Source organism: Diplodia corticola, assembly GCF_001883845.1.
Source record: "Diplodia corticola strain CBS 112549 chromosome Unknown scaffold1, whole genome shotgun sequence".
In the NCBI taxonomy this organism is placed as follows: Eukaryota; Fungi; Ascomycota; class Dothideomycetes; order Botryosphaeriales; family Botryosphaeriaceae; genus Diplodia; species Diplodia corticola.
In genome coordinates, this window is record NW_017971480.1 from 1520619 (window position 1) to 1542609 (window position 21991).

General features: G+C 58.0%; 7 protein-coding genes across 7 annotated transcripts; 5 read left to right on the top strand and 2 right to left on the bottom strand.

Moving 5' to 3' along the window:
* Nucleotides 1-724: 724 nt before the first annotated feature.
* Nucleotides 725-1750, top strand: BKCO1_1000485 (uncharacterized protein; the record flags this gene model as incomplete). The annotated part of the gene is made up of 2 exons (XM_020269887.1): nt 725-1087; nt 1196-1750. 2 exons carry the CDS (start codon nt 725-727, stop codon nt 1748-1750), a joined length of 918 nt encoding a protein of 305 aa, XP_020135487.1.
* Nucleotides 1751-2866: 1116 nt separating this feature from the next.
* Nucleotides 2867-5104, top strand: BKCO1_1000486 (uncharacterized protein; the record flags this gene model as incomplete). Its single annotated transcript, XM_020269888.1, has 1 exon — nt 2867-5104. One exon carries the CDS (start codon nt 2867-2869, stop codon nt 5102-5104), a length of 2238 nt encoding a protein of 745 aa, XP_020135484.1.
* A 1175-nt stretch (nt 5105-6279) lies between these two features.
* Nucleotides 6280-8966, top strand: BKCO1_1000487 (replication factor-a protein 1 subfamily protein; the record flags this gene model as incomplete). Its single annotated transcript, XM_020269889.1, has 2 exons — nt 6280-6507; nt 6561-8966. The coding sequence occupies 2 exons, from the start codon at nt 6280-6282 to the stop codon at nt 8964-8966; spliced, it is 2634 nt and encodes an 877-aa protein (XP_020135485.1).
* A 504-nt stretch (nt 8967-9470) lies between these two features.
* Nucleotides 9471-10416, top strand: BKCO1_1000488 (methyltransferase type 11 protein; the record flags this gene model as incomplete). The annotated part of the gene is made up of 2 exons (XM_020269890.1): nt 9471-9591; nt 9719-10416. The coding sequence occupies 2 exons, from the start codon at nt 9471-9473 to the stop codon at nt 10414-10416; spliced, it is 819 nt and encodes a 272-aa protein (XP_020135478.1).
* Nucleotides 10417-10856: 440 nt separating this feature from the next.
* On the bottom strand, nt 10857-14357 carry BKCO1_1000489 (iswi chromatin-remodeling complex atpase isw2; the record flags this gene model as incomplete). The annotated part of the gene is made up of 1 exon (XM_020269891.1): nt 10857-14357. The coding sequence occupies one exon, from the start codon at nt 14355-14357 to the stop codon at nt 10857-10859; it is 3501 nt and encodes a 1166-aa protein (XP_020135479.1).
* Nucleotides 14358-14872: 515 nt separating this feature from the next.
* Nucleotides 14873-17054, top strand: BKCO1_1000490 (transcription-silencing protein clr2 protein; the record flags this gene model as incomplete). The annotated part of the gene is made up of 2 exons (XM_020269893.1): nt 14873-15113; nt 15160-17054. 2 exons carry the CDS (start codon nt 14873-14875, stop codon nt 17052-17054), a joined length of 2136 nt encoding a protein of 711 aa, XP_020135140.1.
* A 1387-nt stretch (nt 17055-18441) lies between these two features.
* BKCO1_1000491 (phosphatidylethanolamine n-methyltransferase) lies at nt 18442-21442 on the bottom strand (the record flags this gene model as incomplete). The annotated part of the gene is made up of 2 exons (XM_020269894.1): nt 18442-21194; nt 21262-21442. The coding sequence occupies 2 exons, from the start codon at nt 21440-21442 to the stop codon at nt 18442-18444; spliced, it is 2934 nt and encodes a 977-aa protein (XP_020135139.1).
* Between the last annotated feature and the right edge of the window lie 549 nt (nt 21443-21991).

Below are 21991 nucleotides of genomic sequence, written 5' to 3' on the forward strand. Positions count from 1 at the left end.
CAGAGAGCGAATCAGGACTCCGACTGCGCCATGCCCCCGTGACAGCTACGGCTGGGTGGCCTAAGCTTCTCACTACACCACCAATGCTAAAAGACAATGACTCTCTTCTGCGAGCTGGGCGATAAAATGTCCCGAAATGGCAACAAACCGTAAGCGAAGCAGTCAGCTCCAAGCCTAATCCTACGCTGCAAAGAGCTGCAGCTTCTTCTTCTATCTGAAGGAGCTCATGAAGAACGTAAAGAAAACCCATATCTCGGAGGAGCGATGTTCAAAAATCTGGGTGGACGGCGAATCGGTTCAGCGTCTCTCACACACCTTCCACAAACTAGCCCCATGAGCTAGCTCAAGGGTTCGACCAAACCTACTTATTCGTCTCCGCTCCACCTGTCTTCACATTGCTCCAGATACACATTTCTATTTCGCTTCAACTTATTGACAACAAAACCGCGCCACACGATTCGAACCACTACAGCAGGCCCTTAGCAAGCATGCCGCCTTGGACAACACCCACCTTCCCACGAGCAACAAAATCCGGGCCGCACCAGCGACAGCAGCGTGTCGACGAGACCGAACGCGCCGGGGAAGGCGCCATGGCAACCCCATCCCGGCCACGAGCCGCGACCACGGCAGGAAGCACCCTCAAACCAGAAAACGCAAGTCCCAACGTGCAAGCGCGACGAACCAACCCCCCCAAAAAAGCCCTCCCCACTAACACCACCGACAGATGTCAACACCCCCATCACAGCGCCCTCGATCCTCATCCAGGCCCAAAGCGAGCTGGATGACACCCTCTCCGCCCGTCCCCCCTCCCGGCAATATGATGAGCACGACGCACCCCGCCTCCCGGCCTGGCACTCCCCACGCAACCAACGACGCCGGCGTCGCCGGCATGATGAGGCCCCGCGTCAAGAAACCGCGAGACCGCCGCCGCCGCGGAACGGAGATCCTGACGGGGAAAGACCTCGTCGCGCAAATCGCCGCCATCACGGGCGATATGGATGAGGGGCCGGAGGTGCGCACGTCGCCGCCGCCGCGGAAGACGAGGAGGAGGGCGGCGGCACCCGGACAGGCAGGGGTGGGACAGGAGGTGAGTGCCTACCGCCTACGCGCGCCGCGTGTCGGTAAACGTTCTTTTGCTAGCATCGCGGGACTGGGTGGCCGAGGGATCGGATCTGGCAGCTGACGGTGGAGCCAGGTCGGAGGATCGTTAACGCCCGCCGGCTCGCGCCGCCGCCGCACGAGACAACTACCTGCGCCACGGACGCCGACGTCGGCGCTGCAGAGGCCGCTGCGGTCGCTCGATGCTTTCTCGGCGGAGGGGAAGAGCTCGTCGAGCGCCCGCGTCATCGGCAGCAAGCAGGCTGGTCGGTATCGCACCAGGTCTTCGCGTTTCCGTGACGCAGAAACCCCGCCGGGGCCGGATCATTCGGGAGCCGGGAGGAAGGGGGGATCGGACGGCGCTGCTGGCGAGATATTCTTCGAGCCGGGGCCGGCGTACGCCGAGTACGTGGAGCGTGCGGGCAGCGGTGGCGCTTGGCCGGAGGGGGGATATCAGTGGGACAGGTATCTTGCTGGAGGAGCGGGGGCGGAGGCACATGTCGATGCCGGGTTTGAGAATTGTTTTCTGCTGGACCCGATGCCGGTACTGGGTGAGGGCGAGAAGTGGGTTCCGATTGATCCGGCGCTGTTGGATGAGGGGGGACAGCAGGAGCAGCAAGAGCAGCAAGAGCAGCAAGAGCAGCAAGAGTAGCAAGAGTAGCAAGAGTAGCAAGAGTAGCAAGAGTAGCAAGAGCAAGACCATTAGGTCTCGAGATGGAGAATCGGCTATCTAAGGATTGCCGGTTTGATGTGTCGGCACGGGTGCAACGGATGATGGAAACGACAAAAGGTTCCGGACTGGTATATCTAGATGATGGAGACAGAGTTTGTTAGGGAAATATGTATAAAAGATGGTGGGGGAATTATAAAATTCTTCTCAAGATGGAAGCCGTGCACGAACAGGCAAACTTCAGCAAACGCTTAGTAAAGAAAGAAATAGTCAGGTTTATACAGGATTAGTAGATAGCAGAATATAGTCACCATGCATTTGATCTCAAAAGCTCAAATATGAACGAAATGATGATCACTAAGGAAAGTCCATATTAGTTCATACTTCATAGGCAATGCAATTCCCGTCGAGACATCATCTTTTTATGTCAAAACGTTGGTGGCACTTGCTTGTATAAATGCTTGTTATGCGTTTTTCAAATCGAAAGGGTTCCATGTGGTTCGTAAAGATATCTATAAAAGACTTAAAGCTTCTGTAACCAACACCCCGGGCCTAAGGGGAAAGGTTTTGGGCAACGTCCCCTGGAAGGGATATATATTGCGACTATTATACACCATCAGGATGTTCTCCTATAAGTATTACGAGGTCACAGCAACTGAAATGTGAGCGAAGCTTCTTCAACGAAAGGATGTGGCAATGGTACACTGATATCTTTATTTCTGCTAAGAAAATGAGGCAATCGATGCGGATAGTGACTGGCTCCTGGACCCCAGCTCAAAATTAACCCAAGAGGTATGCATTCGTATAAAAGAGAACGATGATGACAGTGGTTGTGTTATACTCTAGAATGATCAGGGTGTTAGCGACTAATAAAGCAGTGTACACCACCGTGGGAGTTGATAGTAAACAATGGACACTCAGTCACTGCAGAAGCACGTTACAAGAGAAACAGATCTTCTTCTTCCATCAATCTTCTCCAACCCTCCAGTTTCAACCTCTCTCAATCTCGGTCCTTTCAGACACGACTTAAGAAAAACGACACGACACACTTTCTTGACATCCTTGGAAGAAAGTCCCTCAGCCACGAGTTTTGTAAACATGGCCTCGAACCATCCTGAGATCCCACCCATGGATGAAGAGCTGAAGCGCTTGATGGTTCCCGCTGCCTGTGATTGGGCGACCGACGACAACGTTGCCCAAGACCCGAATCGCAGGTCGATCTTTCCCGAGTTCGACAGTCTGCCGCGAGACCAGATGCTCCTGAGCGAGGAGGAAGCCGAGGCCTACCTTCAATCCTTCCGACGTCAACCTTACCCGGATGCGACCGTTGTGCAGGTTCACGCCAACGTTCTGAAGTACGTGGAGGACATTTACACTTCCATTGTCGACTGCAGGTACGCGCTGGACCTTGAAAACAGCCGCGACTTCTCTCGCTTGGTAGAGCCGTACAAGTCTGGCACCTACTATCCGACGAAGTTGATCCTTGCCATGTCCTGGAATCTGATGAACCTCCTTCTCGATGGTGCAGACAACGGGTTCATGAGAACTATTCGCGACGACCAGAAGGGCAACAACAATGACGAGGAGAACAGCATCACGCTGGTCGAGCGCCACAGGAGGCTGTGCATTACACTTCTTCTGGAGAAGGTCACCGTCGAGGACGTCCTATCCGGCGACGACTTCAAGCTCCGCAACCTCATCTACAGCCCCACCACCTACGCTTCCCTCAAAGCCGTCCACCGCTTCGTCAACACCAAGCGGCGAAACAAGGAGCCCAAGCCCGTCCCACCGCACACTTGGGCCACGCCTCCCCCCGGCACACTGCACCAGCTCGCGATCCAGAACAACCGCTCTCCAATGTACCCCGCCTTCGTCTCCATCCCCCCGGCCGACCAACTCCCAGACATGCCATCCGCCCTGCAGCACCTCTCCTCGCTCCAACCGCGGCTCCCGCGCTCCACCAACCCCCACGCCGCCCGGCACCTCGCCTTGCTCCAAGCCAACAAGCTCCCCCTCGTCATCGCCCTCTACACCGCCCTCCGCGACGTCACCTCGATGCAAAACGCCCCCGCCAGCATCGACGCCCGGCGCTTCGCCCTCGCCCTCGCCGCCCCCCACACCAACAGTACCACCGCCCCGCCCGCGGGCCCATCGGCATCCCGCCCACCACCCACCTGCACCCCTACCGACCTCCTCGCCGCCGCCTGGCGCGTCCTCACCGCCTTCCTCCGCGGCGCCACCCACGGCTTCCCGCAGCCGTTCCCCAAAGAATTCACGTCGCGCAACCGGCCCTCGTCGCTGTCGCTGCTCCGCGACGCCGGCCGCCAGGTAAGCGCGCCCTGCCGCCTCGCGAGCATGCTGGCGGTGCTGCGCCGCGAGAAGTCGGTCGCGTGGATGTGGGTCAAGAGCGACTTCGCGCTCGACGGCTTCGTGGCGGATCCGTATGCGTGGAGCGGCGTGCGGTCGGATGTGCGCGTCACGAGTGGGTGGAGGCGCGCGAAGCCGTTGGGGAGGAGGCATGTGAGGATTGCTGCGGAGGGGGAGGGAGAGGGGGACGGCGGGGCGGTGCCGATGAGGTCGGGGAGGAGGGGGAAGAGGGTTGCTGTCGATGTTGGTACCGGTGCGGGTGGGACGACTGCTACTGGTGGTGCTGATGGCACAGAGGAGCTGAGCGCGACTGGCCTGCATGAAGATGACCGCGATAGGGCCTCGGGGTGTGCTGACGGTTCCGAGTGGCTGTTGACGCGCCCGGTGTACCTGAACGCTCCGCCGCTGACTGATGACAGCGATGACGGATTGCTGATCGATGCCCAGTGGCACTGGGATGCGCTGTTCGACCCCGAGAACAATCAGGCCTACCCGCCCTGGACCGCTGGTTTGGATATCGCCACCGGTCAGCCTCTGCCGGACCTGAGCGAGGCCGCTGGCCCGGAAGCCGCATACGCGCAGATCGTCTGGGGCGGCCAGCTGCCTTCCATCAACACCGGTGCTGATTTCCAGCAGCAGATGTTATACGACGGCTCCCTCACGTCGCCGCTGTTCGGCCTTCAGGAGGGCCTTCAGGAGACTCAGCCTCAGCGGGCGGTTGGCTTTGAGGACCTGCAGATGTGGATGGATAGCGCAGAGGATGCGCCGCAGACGATGGAGGCGCCACATCAACTTCCGGTATGGACGGATGTCTCCCCGTTAAATGTTGAAGCTGATCTACCGTCGCAGGAGATGGAGCCCATGGATGACGACGAGCTCATGGGGGAGTACACTACATTTCTGGAGAGCGTGGATTGGCAAGGGGAGATTTCATTGGATGCCGAGATCGACGATGTGATGGAGGAGTAAGCGAGTAAGCGAGCTCTGGTTGACTGGCATTGGATGGCAAGTGTTTCGCTGTGAGACGCTAGTGTTCACTGTCAAGCGATGAGATTTAGAGTGTCGATTTGGTGTTGGAAACTGCACCTTTACTATCTTGTAGAGACGAGATGACTAGTAAAATTTTAGCATCATCTGAGACTATTGCTGTTGCTTGATTTGAGTATGACCCTGTACTTTCGTTTGCGCATGTGTGCGTTGCCTTCACACTCTGAGGTAGGTGAATCAGTCAACAAACGGGAATCACGCTTAATTGCATATAAACAAGAGCTTTTTGTGATTCATAGGCCTGTAGAGAACTACATAATGCCTTGCTGCATGAAAGCTAAGGACTTCCATATTTCTGACTCCCCAACGCTAAATATATGCCAAAAAGCCCAGCCAGCCTATATATTCTATACCTCGATGTGAATCGTGTTTCTTTTTAGCGAATATACCGTCGGACTGTGCGACGGGCGACGCAATAGCTATCTGTGGAAAGCCGATGCGTCTCACAGTGAAGAACGAGACGAAGGAAAGGGCGATGGAGGAGTATTTTGTGTAGAAAGCGCAAGGTTCAAGAAACCTTGGTGACTGGCAAGAAGAAGAAGAAGATTGCTTGCGGTACAACGCGGAATGTTCGCTGGACGGGAGTCTACATTGTTCTTTGAGCATCGTAGAAGTGTTGCGGTGGGCAGCTGAGACTGGTTACTTCGATGACATTCTAGTAGGAGACGAGAAAGATGCACCAAGATCGAGGAATAACATACTAAGGCGCGGAGAAGCTGCCAGACCATGGCGGATAGTCGGTGTTTGTGTGGTTGTGGTCGCGAGTGGGTGTTAACACACCTTCGACCGCGTCGCAGGTCCTCCCTATCGGGCAGTTGAGCACCCACCATAGCAACGCAACTTTCGCCCTGCCCACGCGACATGCTGCTAACCACCTACAAAGGTCGAAGCCTTTGGACCTTGACCACGATCCTCCAGATTTTTCTGTCCAGACCCTCACTTTGAGCTGCCTGCATCGCTTTCAAACACGCTTGTTCCTCCAAGAACTCCTGCTCTCTGTTTCAAGCACATTCGATTTAATCTGAGCATATCAACCTCTTCGTTCTTATTTCCACCCCGAAAGTTTCAACCCATACGTGCACTCAGCAAGCGCTATCATGGAGAACGCTCAGAAGAATGTCCCTGCCCCGCGTATGACTGCCAGCGCAGCCATGCCCCCGACTCCCGTCATGGAGTTCCCCCAATCTCCCTTGGCTCACGATAACGTCTCCGCGGCTCCTCAGAAGCGCCTTCGTGATGATGGAGACTCAGATGTGCCTGTAGCAAAGAAGCTCAAGCTTGAGACTGACATGAGGCACCACAGCTTGGCCAATGGGATCAGCCAGGTCAGTCTATCCACGAATCCCTTCACGCCTAGTGCTCCAACTCATCGTGTTAGCTCAAGGGATCTTCTCCAATCTTGGTTTCCTCCCCCTTGAAGCGCCGCCTTGAAGACAACGACGCAGATGCGCCTGTAGCGAAGAAGCTCAGGCAGGATCACAACCCCACGGACAGCAGTGCCATCGACGACCTGCAGATCAGCCATATCAGCAGGTTCCTGCAAAATTTCCAGTCCACCTCGAGCTCGTCCAGCCAGGCCAGCGGACGGTCTTCAGACCAACCTCCTTCGAGCGCTTCCAGCCCGGTCAGTGGAGGCTCATTCCACCCTCAATCGTACCAGCCGCCCAGCTATGTCAGCGGATATACGTCCCCATACGCCTCCTACTTGCCCGCCCAGGTCAGGTCCTCATTCCAACCCGCGTCTTCCAGCCCGCCCAACCAGGCAATGGAAGCTGCATCACACCCATCTACGAACTATAGTCCTTCAATTGCTGGTCAAAACTTCACCCAGATGGCGTATTCCTCTGTGGATTGCAACTCCACTGCGGCTCATCAGCCCGTCCAGCCCATCAGTGACCCGGCTGGCAAGGAGACTTGCACCCTCGGGGGTGTCATCGTTACTGTCATCACCGATCCCTCCCAAATCGGCCAGGACGAATCCGACATCACTCTTTTTGGTCTGAACGGCCACGCTCAAGCCTGGCTGAAGAAGAAGGTTACGACATCATTCGATGTCAACCGCACGAGGACATATGCGAAGTGGCAGGAAACCAACTATGACCTGCGGATCTACTCGGCATTACAGGCGAAGCAACACCGTGACTCCGTCTGGGAGCGTGCTGGCGTCTACGCTGACACTACTCTGTCGACGGTTCGTGCTAACGATGCTCTGAATGCGGAACGTTGGTACAACGCGGCCATTGACCTCAGCCAGATGAGGGACAAGCTGGCGAGCAGAGGGAAAGCCGCAGACAAGTTTGTCCGCATGGCTGAGAACGGCCAGCCATTCTACACTCCCGAAGAGATAACTGCACTCTACTTCAAGTTCATGGACGTCGTCGCCGACGGCACACAACACGGCTTCCGCGTGTCGACCAACCCCCGTCACCGCGTCCTCACCCGCAAACCAGGATACGTCGTGAACCTGACCGCCACCGACAGGCTGGAGCAGGCCCTGCAGGCCATCCGCAACGAAAAAGCCATCTTCGGCGACCTCCTCGGCTCCGAGGGCGGAGGCAACATCATCGAATTCGCCTACCAGCCCTCCGCCTACGCGGACCTCAAGAAAGAAGACCGCCGCACCAACACCAACCGCTCCCTCCCCAAATCCCAACGCACCAAACAAGGCGACCCAGACGTCTTCCCCTGGTCCGCCACGCCCGCCGCCCAACGCCCTCCCTGCGTCTACCCCGCATGGTCCGCCCTCCCGCCAGCTCGCCGCATCACCAGCGCCCCCCAAGCGCACTCCTTCCACCAACACACCGAAACCTCTCGCCGCGCCACCACCACAACCGCCCCCTCCCCGCCTCCCGCCGACCTGCACCTCGCCCACTTCACCTCCCACCTCGACGACTTCGCGCGCCTCCTCGCCGACGCCGTCACGTCGCCCGCCTGCTCGCAAGACTCGGCGCGGTCCCCCGCCGCCGCCGCCTTCGCCGGCGCGCCGCCGGAGCACACGACGGGCGGCTGGGAGCGGCAGACGCGCAACGTGCAGGCGTGGGCGTACCGCGTGTGCGAGCGGCTCGTCGAGGGCGCGGCGCACGGGTTCGTGCGGCCGGCGGCGGATGGGGCGCAGGGCCAGGCGCTGCTCGAGGTCGACAGGCATGCGATGAGTAAGCTGGGGCAGGTGTTTGGCCGGGGTGATGGAGAGGCGGTGGATGTGTTTGAGAGGTTTGGGGCGGTGCATGCGGCGGTGTTGTGCTCCAAGGCGATTGCGGCGCCGTTTAGGGACGATGTCGAGGCGTTTGTGAGGATCGACGACCTCGTGTGGGAGCCGCTGGCGTTTATGGAGACGAAGCTGTCGCATCGGAAGTCGAACAGCAGGAGGAAGACTGTCGGCGGCGCCAGTGAGGCGGACATGTCCGCTTCTACTGCTCCCGCTCCCGCTCCCGTACCCGATCCTGCTCCCACCGCTCCCGCATCTGCTCCGACTCCTGCCGCGCCGAAGAAGAGGAGGAACAGGAAGCGCCAGGAGGGGCCACAGCCGCAGCCGCAGTCGCAGCCGCAGCAACAACCACATGCCCAAATGATCCAGAACGACGCCAGCAAGACGAATGTGAACGAGCACGATGATAATGTCCCACCGCCTACGCCGCAGGAGCGCGCCCGCGCAACGCCTGACTATCCGGACTACTACCCTCCCGGATATTCCACCGTCCCGACCACCGCCCCCGCCGTCCCCACGGAGGCATCCGACAGCAACAACGTGGGCTACTTTACCAAGCTACTGAATGAAGACGACTAACCCAGCCCTCCTTTGTCGAATGCTGGTGAGGAGTGCACTATCTGATGCCATTCTGAAGGCTCCTGGCTCAGTGGCGGAGGATGGGGAATGTGAGGAGGGTGGCAGCGTCGGGGCTTGTGGTCAACAGGGGGCTGATGAAGGGAAGTAGAGGGAAGAGAGAGACTTGGACGCGCTTGGAGTTCTTTGGGAGGTATTTTAGTGACCGAGATAAGTAGAGGGTTGACAGGGAGTTGGATTCAGAGCTCTTTGGGAAGATTTTGGACTATATGAATAGTAGTAATCTACATCGCCCAGAATGGGTTGTTTTCTTCTTATAGCTAGAAAACATCGATGTGGTTGGTTGTAAAGTGGGGGGAACAAGTGTAACGGAGCTAGCAATGAAACCCTGTCATCCCCGGCGTCGATGTTTATTTCAACCTCACCTTTCCCCCCAATCCCTCACCAACCCTACTATAAGCCCCCCCAAACAAGTGAGACAGCGACATCCAAAGCCCATCATCAACCATGTCGACCTCCGCCACCGACCGCTTCAACGCCGAAGCCGCCGCCTGGGACACTAACCCCGTCACCGTCCGCAGCAGCGAACTCGCCTACGAAGCCCTACTCCGCCACGTCCCAGAGCTCAGTAAGTACCTACACCCCAACACAGCAGTACCTACCTCACCCCCAACTCCCCACCCACCACCACCACCAAAACCAAACAAACACCAAAAACACCAACAACTAAAACCCTCCACCCACCCACCCCCCAGCCCACCCCCAATCCCCAACCACCCTCGACATCCTCGAAATCGGCTGCGGCACCGGCCTCCTCTCGTCGCACCTCTCCCCGCACTGCCGCAGCCTCCTCGGCGCCGACCTGTCCAGCGGCATGGTCGCCGCGTTCAACGCCAAGGTCGCCGCCAGCGCCGCCGCCGCCGCCGCCATGACCAACGCCTCGCAGCGGCCCCCGCTGTCCAACCTGGCCGCGGTCGAGACGCTGCTCGAGCGCGCGGACCAGCCGGACGTGCAGCGCGCGGCGGGCGCGCTGCTGCGGCGCGTCTGCGGACGTGGTGGGGACGATGAGCCGGGGGGACCCCGCGCGCCGGCGCCGGTGCGGTGGGGCGTCGTCGTGGCGCATCTGACGCTGCATCACATTCCGCGGTTGGGGCCGTTTTTGGCGACGTGTTTGGGGTGTTTGAAGGAGGGGGGCTGTGTGGCGTTTACGGATTTTGCGGACGTGGGGCCCGAGAGCGTGCTGTTTCATCCGAGGGAGAAGAGGGAGGGGGTGGAGAGGCATGGGATTGAGAGGGGGGAGATGGAGCGGTTGGTGCGGGGGGCGGGGTTCGTGGATGTGGTTGTGGAGGAGGCGTTTGTGATGGAGAAGGAGGTGGATCCGAGTGAGGAGGAGGCGGGGGGTAGGACGGTTGTTGGGTTTCCGTTTTTGGTGGTCGTGGGGAGGAAGCCTTGAAAGGAGAAGAAGAGTGGTCCTGGAAAGAAAGTGGCACGCTGCTTTGGGTGAAGATATTCTGCTGGCCTGCAGTCAACCGGTTTTGCATCTACTTGATTTTCTATTCTATATCGGAGGAGAGCGAGCCACCATGACTCCGTTGAACCAAAAAGCAAAAATGGACGGGCAAACCAGCTTGAAGTCGAGGAAAACTGGGGGTATACGGCGTCCGAATCGAATGCCTCTCCTTACCATCATCCCTCATCGCCCCCCCCAAAAAAATAAAAGAAATTTCCCTTCCAAGTTCTCCGTCGCGCAAGATCCAGACCGCATCATCCCAAAGAACCCAATATCCGTAAAACCCAATACCCATAGCCTTTTGTCGAACGCCTCTCGCTCGTTATCCAACCAAACTTTTGCGTCAAAGCTGCGGCGCAATGATCCAAGGCGCGAACCAAAAATCAGACATACTCCGGATCCCAATCATACTCACTGTTGACGTCCTCTTTCTTGGTTTCAACGTCACTCTGAATCCCAGAGTCCTTCCTCTTGACCCTCTTCGTCCTCTTCGCCCTTTTCATCTCCTTCCATTCCTCCCACTGCTGCTCATAGCCCCTCGCCTCTCCCTCGTAAAAGTCCTTCATCTCGGGCTCCTCCTTGAAGGTATCAGCGCAGACGTGGCACCTGACGTAGTAGGCCTGCCTGACTTCTCCAACACCGAGCAGCTCGAACTCGGGCACGACGTCGCCGATGAGCTGCGCGCGATCGAAGTCGAGGCAGTCTTCGCAGAAAGCCAGCGGGCAGAAGCGGCAGCGGTAGAGCATGCCGCCGGCCTCGGACGCCCGCTTCGCGCAGTCGGCGCAGCCGTGCTGCGGGCAGGAGAATTGCGAGCCGATACCGACGACGCGCTTCTGCTCATCGGTCAGGCAGCCTTCGTGGTAACTGCGGGGGCAGAAAGAGCACAGCCAGATTTTTCCGCCGTCCCAGCAGGCTTGGCAGTGCTGTGGCGTGTCAGTGGAACTCTCGTCGACGGCGAGGAATACATCGGCATTGGGGAGGTTTCTTACGTCTTGGTTGACCACGGGTTTCCTCTTCGCCCGGACGGGCTCTGCCAGCCGCGGATCCTTGCCGGCCAACGTCGGCATCGCTTCCCATTCGCCACAAGCCATGCTTTGCTTGTTGACCGCAAAGCCGCCAACCATCACGGTCGTTTCCTTTCCCTTCCGGCGATCGTTCCTGACCAGATCCGTCTGCACGCTGAAGTGGTCGGCATCGGAATTGCGTTGGATACGGCGGCCGTCGAAAACTGCCGTCTCGACCTTTTCCATGGATGACAGCCATGTCTGTTCATCAACGTTGCGGTCTTCACCAACTGCCGAATCGCTGGGCTTATCGCTGCTGGGCTTATCGCAGCACTTTTCCAAGATGGTTTCCAGATCCCAAGACAACATTTCGGTGACATCGATTTCTGGGTGGCTCAGCGTTTGAGCGCCGCGGCGGATAAGCGTCTTGAGCTGCGACACGTTGAGATGCGGCTTATCCTCTTCACTCGGTCTGCCGCGCTTTCTCTTCGTACTTGGACTTCCGTAGACGCTCTTCATCGACTCGGTTATCTTCGCTGAAAGGTACAACTTCTTACGAATCCTGCCCATCATTTGTTCTTCCACCGTTCCCTGTGTGCACAGCTTGTAAATGGTTACAGGCTTCGTTTGTCCGATGCGATGTGCCCGAGCCTCCGCTTGAAGAGTGACCTGCGGATTCCAGTCCTCGTCCAGGAATATGGCCTCGGTAGCCGCGGTGAGGTTGATTCCCAAACCACCTGCACGGGTAGAGACTATCATTGCCATGTAGTTGGTCGACTTGTCGTTGAACAAACGAACATCCAGATTACGTCGGGCCCTTTCGGTGGATCCGTCGAACCTGAGGTAGCGGAACGACTCTCCGTCTCCACCCAACAAGGTCAAGAGGTCTTCGCAAAGATCAAGGGTACTTGTGAATCCGGAGAATATGAGTACTTTCTTACCGCGCTCCAAAATCAGGTTCTGTATGAGTTTTTCCAGGACGATGAACTTCCCAGAGGCGCGGATGACGTGGTCGCCAGGGGGGTACGGGTCTGGAATGACTCCGGGAAGAAGATATGGATGGCTGCAACACTTTCGGAGCTGCATGACCAAGTTCATCAGTTTGGCCCAATCGCCCTGTTTTTGTTCTTGACGTTCGTTGGCCAGGCTTTGGATCATCATTTCCCGGGTTTCCTCCCACACGTCCGACCCCGCCGGTGTCTCACTGGCCATCTTCTCAGTCTCTTCCAACATCTTCAACTTTTTCTCTTCGGTAAGATCCTGTTGCAGAGCCTTCTGCTCCTTGTCCTTGGCTTTGGCGAAGATGTCGGTCAAGAGAGCCTCGCCAGAGCGAGTCAGTAATCGGAGGTACCAGAATCTTTGTAACGGCGTGAGAGGAACGTAGAGCAGAACTTCCTCTTTCGGAGGCAGATTCAGGTCAACTCCGGGGCTCGTTTTCATCCTTCGGAGCATCAACAGCTCGAGAAGTCGGCGTGCGTGATCCATGACGGAAGTGTCAATCTGGCCGCGACTAAGGTCAAACGAGTTTTTGAACAGCTCAGCGGTCTTGGTGGTGAAGACATCCGGCAACAGCCAGTGGAGCAGGGACCACATTTCCTGCATATCGTTTTGGAGCGGAGTTCCGGTGAGGATCAAGCGATATTCGGCGCGAAGACCCTGGAGGGCGTGGGAGACGTTGGCCTTGCTGTTCTTGACGCGATGACCTTCGTCGAGAACAATGTACCGCCAAACGAAGGCAGCCTTGAACCAAGTTTGCTCAGACACGAAAGTCTCATAGGAAGTGATGACGATCTTGTAGGCATCGTCATCTTCGTCATCATCCAAGTTGATGATCTTGTTCGAACCGCGACGACGGTCACCCCTCCGTCTCTTGGACCGATTGGTCTCCTGGCCATACCTATCCCTCTGGCCAGTGGCCACTTTCTTCAGCGCGTCGCGCTCGGCCTTGGGTCCGTGGAAGCGAAGGACCTTGAGCTCGGGTGTCCATCGGGTCGCCTCATTGACCCAGGAGTTCACAACACTCAAGGGGCATACAACAAGATACGGCCGGTTTTGAGCGTAGTGACTGGTCTTTCTTTCTTCGAGAAGCTGAAAGAGGGACAAGGTCTGTAAAGTCTTACCGAGACCCATTTCATCTCCCAACATGCAAGGCATACCATTGTCGTACATGTGAGCCAAGAACGAGAGGCCGCTCAACTGGTAGGGTTTCAAGGTTGCTGTGATGCCTTGGGGCTGTTTGTCCAGCTCGCAGTAAGGCACGAAGGCTCCATGTTTGATTTTGCTGAGCTTCGCAATGTAGCTGCCGTCGGGGAGCAGGGGGAGAAAATACTCGTTGTGACGGTAGAGGAAAGCGTCTCGCTTCACTTTGGTGTTCGATTCGATGTCTGCACGGATCTGGGCCCGCGCGCTGGCATTGATCTTCGGCCTAGGTGAATTCTTCGGTGACGAAACCATGTCCGACATGACGAGATTCACCTTTTCCTTCTTCGCGGAACTTTGTGCGAGGCGGGGCGAGTCGGTGTAGTTCAGATCTGAGAGGTTGCGGCGTGGGCGGAGTGAGCGCCTGGGAGTCAAGTCCTCACTCTGGGTGGACGGGTCGTCGAGCCCATCTGCAGTGCTGGCTGGACTGTCCAGCTCGATGGATTTCGCAGTATTCGGTGGTTGCGGCGGCATGGGCAATGGGTCGGGCGACGAGGAGAGCGTCTGAGGCGGGTGCGCAATGGATTCTGTTGAGGCAAGGGACCTGCGGGCTTTAGTCACGGAACTCGATGTGTTCTGAGCCCCAAACGCATTGAGTAAGCTTTCATAGGTGCTGCGGCGCTTTGCCGGCGGCGTAACGAGCTTGGAGCTGCCCTGCACGGGCAGCGCCGGGTGGTCCATTGGAGCTGTAACGGGCGATTGCAGCGACGCGCGTGCAAACGAGGCTTGTTTGGTCAGTTGGCAGGATCAGCTGGGCAGAATTGGGTCCATGTGCGACATGAAGACGAGGGCTGTGATGGTTGGCAGAGGTGAGAGCAGGCTGGCTGGAATATCTGGGGAGACGCGCCGCACCGACGCGTGATCTCGTGCTGGGCTCGTTGATCGGCGCAGGGATCTCCAGCCCCAGAGCTTGCCGGCCGCAAAACCACATCCCCGCCCTCACCTGGCCCTCACCTCTGGTCGCCTTCCGAACCTCACTCTCACCTGCCGCCGACTGCTTCCGCCTGCAGCGCTGCAATCTGCATCCGCGCCCAGCCGCGCTGCCGCTCCCCGTCAAGAGGGCTATTCCGACGCCCGCGCCCGACCCAAGCCAAGCGTTCCGCGCAAGCCAATTCTCCGATCGCTCGCCGCAATCAACACCTTGCACGCCGCCGCACCAGCACGGCCATGCTCGCGCGGGCTGCCACGCCGCCACAATGACACGATACTACCCGCTTTACGTGCGCCGCTCTGATGGAAAGCTGGAGACGGTGCACGGCAAGAAGAAGGAGAAAAACGAGCCCACGCCCGAGCAGCTGAACGACAAGCCCGACTCGAACGGCGTCAGCGACTACTACCGCCCCATCGCTGAAGATGAGCCCAAACACTTGGATTGGCGTCGCAAGCTGGGCGGCATGTTGATGCGCGAACTCGCTGGTCCTGGCTCTGAGCACCAACGTAAGATTCCAACCGCACTCCTACCCGCCTCCGCTGACCCCCGCAGATAAGGCATGCATGCTCGCCGCTCTTCCTGAACACTACCGACTCTTTGAGCATATCAAATCGCGCGCACACGATGGCGATCCCCAATCCCGCAAAGCCTCCAAAAACCATGCAGGCGGCGGCCACGACCGTCAGGACGCATATCTATACGGCCACCCCATGGGCCGCAAGAAGCGATTTAGAAGTCCCGCCGACTTCTTCCCACACCTGTTGTGGCTCGCCACGGATAAAGATGGAGACGCGAACAACTGCAGCTGCAAAGTTTGCTGCCCGGAGGAAGTGCAGGATGAGAAACCCCCGGTCAAGAAGGAGGCTCCTCCACAACCACCCGCACAACCTGCGCACCCTACACAGCCTGCCACCCCTGCCACGCCTGCGACTTCTGCAACACCTGCAACGTCTGGCGTCGGCAGAGATCCTTACGTTGCCATTCATCGACCTCGCAGCCAATCATCGACTCCGCAGAGCCAGCCAGTCGCTCTTAATCGCCCGGCCTCAGCCGGCGCTCAGACACAACCTATCGCAGCCCCCACTCAGCAAGCGCCTTCAGTACACCAGCCTCCAGCCCCGCGCACAGCAACACCGCAAAACATTCCTCAGACACCTCCTCAGCCTGGCCCGTCTACGATACCGCGGCTGGCTTTGCCCGATTATCAACTCGACGCTTCATACCAATCCCTTCTCTTCCGGCCTGGCGAAGTGGTATGGATGAGTCGCGGAGAGGCGTGGGGGTTGGGCGTGCTGATTCGAAGATATCTGACGAAATTGGCCAACAACCAAGTACAGCGTCACTACATTGTACAGCCGCTGTCACACCCGCATGACTTCCAGACGCCGGTGCACCTCAATGCTGAGAACCTTCTCCGCCCCTGGCTTGCGTGGAGTGCACCTCCGCTTACTTTCGCTCACCTACAAAACCGTCGGGACGTTACGTACGAAAACGTGGATTGGCAAGCTGCCGTCAGTGGACAGTACGGGCACGGAAACCCAGAGGTGGACGCAAGCATACTCGCTGCCAAAGCAGTCGACAACACGTATACCACCTTCAACCTGCTGAGCCAGCGTTCCGGCGCCGGCACCGAGGAACGTCACTGGGCGGGAATATTCCTCGGCGCAGAGAAGATCTGGGTCGGCGAGCCCGTGCGGATACACATGGACGTACCGAACATCGACGTGCCCACCCTAGTCGTCATCGACATCATGGAGCGCGTCCAGCAGGGCCGCTCCATCGTCACCATCTTCGGCGACCTCTACACCTTCATCTCGAGCCTGCCCGCCACCCAGCCCGTGCCCTCGGTCGATCACCTCCCCGCCCGCATGGTGCTCGACCTGCGCTACCGCAACCAAGTCTCGTCCAAGCTCGGCCAAAAGGGCACCTGGAAGCTGCTCCGCCCCATGCACCAGGTCCCCGTCCAGCACGTCAAGGGCCGCTGGTACGAGAGCAGCAGCCTGCTGCCCATCATCCTCGGCGACAAGGAATACGACGGCAGCATCCGCGCCGGCAACCTGCAGGACGCCTCGCACTGGATCAACGCCCGCAACGACAGCAACGACGCCAACGCCCTCGGCGTCCGCCACAACCAGCGCAGAGACGCCCTCGGCCGCGCCGTCCCCCCCGCCGTCCACATCTCCGACAGCCTGGAGCCCCCCTCCCCGGACGAGCTGCGGGCCATCACCGCGCCCGCCCCGCCGCCCCAACAGCAGCAGCAGCAGCAGGCTACCGACCCGGCGCTCATGGCCGATGCTGCGGGCTTCGCCGGCATCGCCGCCGTCGGCGATGTCGTCGGCGATTTTATGAATTTGGATGGCGATTTCATCGCGGGCGCTGCTGGCGTTGGCGGTGGTGCGCAGGGAAATGCGCATGGTGGTGCGGGCGGGAGCGGTTGGGGCATGTAGCTGCGGATTGGCGGCGGCGGCGGCAGCAGCAGCAGCAGCGGTGGAGAGGCAATCGCGCGGGGGAGGAAGTCACTGGTTGTTTATACCCAGGGTGTTGTTGTTGTATCACTGAAGTTTTCCTAGTTTCATGCATGCATTGGTGGAGTTCAGGGTACACAGGTGGCCAGACGGGAGCTCGGGCGATAGGGCATAAACGGATTTAATCATGCAAGAGAGAGGGAGTGTGTGTGTATGTCTGTGCATGTTTTTCTGTTCGATAGTCAACTGAGGTGAACTCGTTACGATTGGTTGATCCTTTTGCGAAACTTCTTGATGTCGTGAGAGGTAATAGGAAAACAGAAACTATTATCGTCGTGTACAGTCATGGCTGATTCTCAGTGTAATAACATTCGGCTCTAAACCATGCGTTGTCGGCTCAGAAGAATACCAAAGGCGTCCTTGATCTCAATCCGCACACTTTATGAATGCGCGCCCGATGGCGGCGGTGCGATCAAGTTCCAAGAGTGTCCCGCGTTCATTTCCTGCCGAGAGTTGCCCAACACGTGTATTTACATGGGCCTAGTAAGTTTCTTGTTCTCCCTGTTACGATCAGTTACCTCTCCTTTCTCTTTTCGGTTCAACCCGACGAAGACTACCTCTCTCACAACAACCTCACTCTCAACACTTCCACACATCATCTCCACATCTCACGACTAACATTGTATTGATTTCGCTTTTTATAGTCCGAGACCCCATCCGCCATACATATAGCAGGCGGGTATTATTAAGCCCGTCCTTTTCCATTTTCTTCTGCTTTTATTTCATCTTCTTCCACAACCGCCGAACCCCAGATACCACTTTCCTCAACGTAGCAAATAAACCCACCCAACTATCTCAGTACTCCTTTTCAGAGTTCCCCCAGGAGTATCATTGACATCTTTTTAGCAGAAAGAAAAAGGAAAAAATATTGGATGAAACAGCCGGAATGCTCGCAATCACCGGTTGGTGTATCTCAACATACGCATGAAACCTTCGTCTTCTCATCATCGACCCCATCGGTCGGCGGAGGTTCCTCATGATCCGGGGTATCCCATTCCAATTCCTTGCCATCGTGCTGATGGCTTTCAATACTTCGCCCCGCTAGGCGTGGTGTTGCCGCCGGAGCTCGACATGCTGTAAGGTGCCTGCGTAGATGAGAAAAGAGCAAAAAGCATTAGCAAGATGGACCGCTCGGGAAATACGCGGTATGAAAAAGAAGAACAAGCAACCCTGACGAGAGGGTTTCCTTCGGCGACAAAGCGGTGGAAGGCAAAAGAATTTCAGTCGTCCTCGCATCATCGCTGGAACCACCTTCTCCGCTCTCTTACACACCCTAAAGAAGTAGTAAGAAGGTTCTCGAGAAACGATGTCACACAGAAGGAAAAGAGATTCCTCCACTCACCAAAACCTTCTTGGCGTTGACAATCCGCCACGCCAAGTTCCTCACGCACCCATCCGCCTGCACGACCTCGGGAGCAAACTCGACACCGAACATCTGATGCACCGCGAAGACGACTCTCTTCGCAAACTTGCCGTCCCTCTCGACCAGACCACCGAAGCCCTCATCCACCGTCTCCGGCGCAATTTCGGGATCGCGGTCGAAAGAGTTGCGGACGATAGGCAGAAGGGCCTGCTCGACGGCCAGGCGGAGCGAGCTCTCGACAATGTTGCCATTGGAACCGTCTGCCATGCTGGTGGCCGTGGGATTGGGGACCGAGGGGCGCAGCTCGACGTCGTCCTCGTCAAAGCGGCCGATGCGGAGCTCGAACGGTGGGGAGATGGTCATGACGTTGTGCTTGCCGTCGTGGTGGTAGCGGAACTCGAACACGCCAGTGGTCCACCATAGCTTGTCGCCCGAGAATTCCACCTCGCCCGAGTAAAAGTCTTTCGTCTCGCCGTCCTTGCGCTCAGCACCGGAGACTAGCTGGTCTGAGACCAGTATACCTGCGTCGGCGCGGACGCTGTCGTAAGAGCCTGGGTTGGTGGCCACCCAGCGGCCCTGGGAAGCGATGCGGGTGACTTCACGAGAGAGGTTGTCCGACACCATGTACAAACCAATCCAGTCCTTCTTCGAATGGTTGATAGGCGCAGTCCAGCGTACCTTGATAGGCGCACCGTATTCGAAGGACAGAGTCTTGAACTCGCTGTACTTGCGGGCTGGACCACGGGCGTCCTCACCTTCACGACCAGTGCGGCGCTCGCGTTCTGCCAACTCAGAGGCAGATTCACCGGAGACTGCTAAGCTATAGTCCTTCGGGTCGAGGCCAGCGAGATCAGGAGTCACACGAGTAATGCTAATGCGTGCTGGGTAGTTCTTGAAGAGGTTGGTGGCGTCCTTGACGATGGTTTCGACGCCGGCGGCAAGTTTGGGACGAGCAGCATCGAGAAAGTCTTCAACAAATTCGACAGTGTCTCCAAGAACGCGGTCCATGTTACCGTGCCATTGTTGGAATGGAGCAGGGAGGGAACGCTTCAGCGTCTTGGAGATGCCAGAGTCCTGGCGAATGCTCTGGCCGTACAGCTTCTGCATGTGAGGGCGTTCGATAAGTTGGATGTGCAAAAGCGTGAGAATGTGGCTAAGAAGAGCAAGGAAGAAGATCGATTTGCTCCAGGTGATGACAACAGCACCCCAAACACCGGCGAGACCGAGGAAACGCTCCGGCTGGTTGAGGAAGCGATAAATGCCGCTGTAGTTGAGCTTTGGCGCGTGATCGAAGAAGAAGTCACCAAAGAACCATCCGAACTCTCCTAAGCTGTCGTATATGCTGACGGCGGTCCAGATCTGGAGCGCAACAAGCATGACACCCACGACGTGCCTAAGCAGGGCCAAGCCATACTCCCAGTCGGGAGGCAGGGCATACATTTTCCATGCTGCGGCAATGAAGCTAGCGTAGCACATGGTGCAGCTGATATGGTACAGCCCTTTCCATTGGCGCCAAGCCTCCTCAGTGCTCTCTCCATACTTGATGAAGTGGCGTGTCCACCGCTTCTTGTTGGATTGCTCGCTCAGAATGATACCGATTCCAGCGGAGAACCAGAGTCTCCATGCCACGGCATGGGCGACGAACAGTGCCTGGTAGAAAGGAGTTTGGGGCGAAAGCAACGTGACACTGAAAATGTAAAGCTGAAACAAAATGACCGAGACATCAGTGACACGATGCAAATCGTGGGTCTGCCAGCCCATGAGATTGTGTACGGGCGAGGGTTGAGTAGACGAAGCCAAGGGCGGAGCACCATTCACATGACCAGCATCGACGTTGGGATGAACATCACTTTCGCCAGTGAGAGTACGCTTTTTCGGGGGAGGCGGGTTGTAGGTCTTCTCGATGTGGGGGTTTTCGACAAGCGTGAGGAAGGCAAACTGCAGAGCGTGGGCGACGATGGAGATGAACAGGACTTTGTAGCTGGCGGCCATGAGCGAGATGCCATAGAAACCCGCGTAGCCGACCGAATACATGGGATGGGGAGCCATCTCGAAGACGCCGTCGAAAGTGAGCTCTTGGTCGATGAGGTAGAAGAAGTCCCCCCAGTACCAGGCGTAGTCCTTGACGACGCGGTGGGCATCGAGTTTGACCCAGAGGTTGAAGAGGACGAGGGCCCAGCCAGCGAACCAGCGGCCGACAGTCATGGCGATGCCTTCGCCGGCGGGGCGGCCGCCACATGCAACAGCAAAGCAGCAGTATGAAACAAAATCGCACATCAAGATCAAGTCAACCACGCGGCGGAACACCAGCCAGGTATTGTACTCAATTGGGGCGGTCTCAAACTTGTAGTCGTCAGGGATCTTGGTCTCCATCTCGCGCTTGAGCAGCGCATACAGGCGGGGGTGGCGATTCTTGCCGGCGGCGGGGTCTTCGAAGATGTGCGTCTTCCGAGCCCAGTTGATCAGTCTGAGATGCTCCGACTGCTCCTTCAAGAGCCAGCCGATACCGATGTTGTAGCCTGCGCGCCAGAGCAAGAAGACAGCGGCGAAGAAGGGAACGCGCACGGCGGACGGAAGCAGCCAGAGGGCGAGGAGATGGGCGGCCAGGACGGCAAGGATGATGGCGTCGGAAAGGTTCTTTGGTTGGGTGGGGCTAAGGAGCTGGGAGACCATGTCCTCGGTGTGCGGCACGGTAAAGACTAAGGAGCGTTAGTTTCCCGGGGGCAAGGAGGAGGTCCGGTCATGGAGGGTCAAAGCTAGACTAACTGGTTCCATCGGGCGTCCTGCCGAATGTCTTTTTCTCTTTTGATTCCTGGTTGAGCTCCCTGACCTTGGCGGCGGCGGCGGCGTCGTTCTCGGGAGGGGCAGGGGAGCCATTGGCGTCAGGCTGCGGACGACGCTCGCGCAAGGTGGACGACTCGGTCCCTGGTGTCTCGGAGCCTGGCATCGTGGCTACCGTTCGGGATCCAGGTTGAGCGAGTTGCGGCGCGGGAAAGCGGCGGAGCGAGAGGTGGGCGGCGCAGGTGATTTGAGGTGCGTCGCGAGAGTGACGTCAATTGGAGGAGGAGGAGGTCGCGGTTGAGCGCGAAGAGGAAGAGGACAGCTTGGTGAAAGGCGAGAGAAGACAGTGGAAGCAGGTGGAGCACTGGCCGGTGGAGCAGTTGTTGAGAGGATGCAGGCGCGTGGGGTGCAGCAGCCATGCCACTGGCGCACCCATTGGTGGCGCCTTCCCAGCTGCATGTGACAGCGCTCGGACGCTGTTGTCGCGCCCTGGGGCGCGCTGGGACGCCCCCAACCGGCTGGCGTCGCGCAGGCAGGCACGCCCAGCTGCCCCCAGGCCGTGTGCGACTCGCTCCATTCGCGGTGCAGGCGGTTGTCAAGATGCGGGGGAGTCAGATAGAGTTAGCCACTCGATTGACGATCCACGGCGTTGGACCCTGGTCCCTGGTCCGCCCCCAGCTCTGTCGCGTGGGCTCGAGAATTAAACCCTGACCGA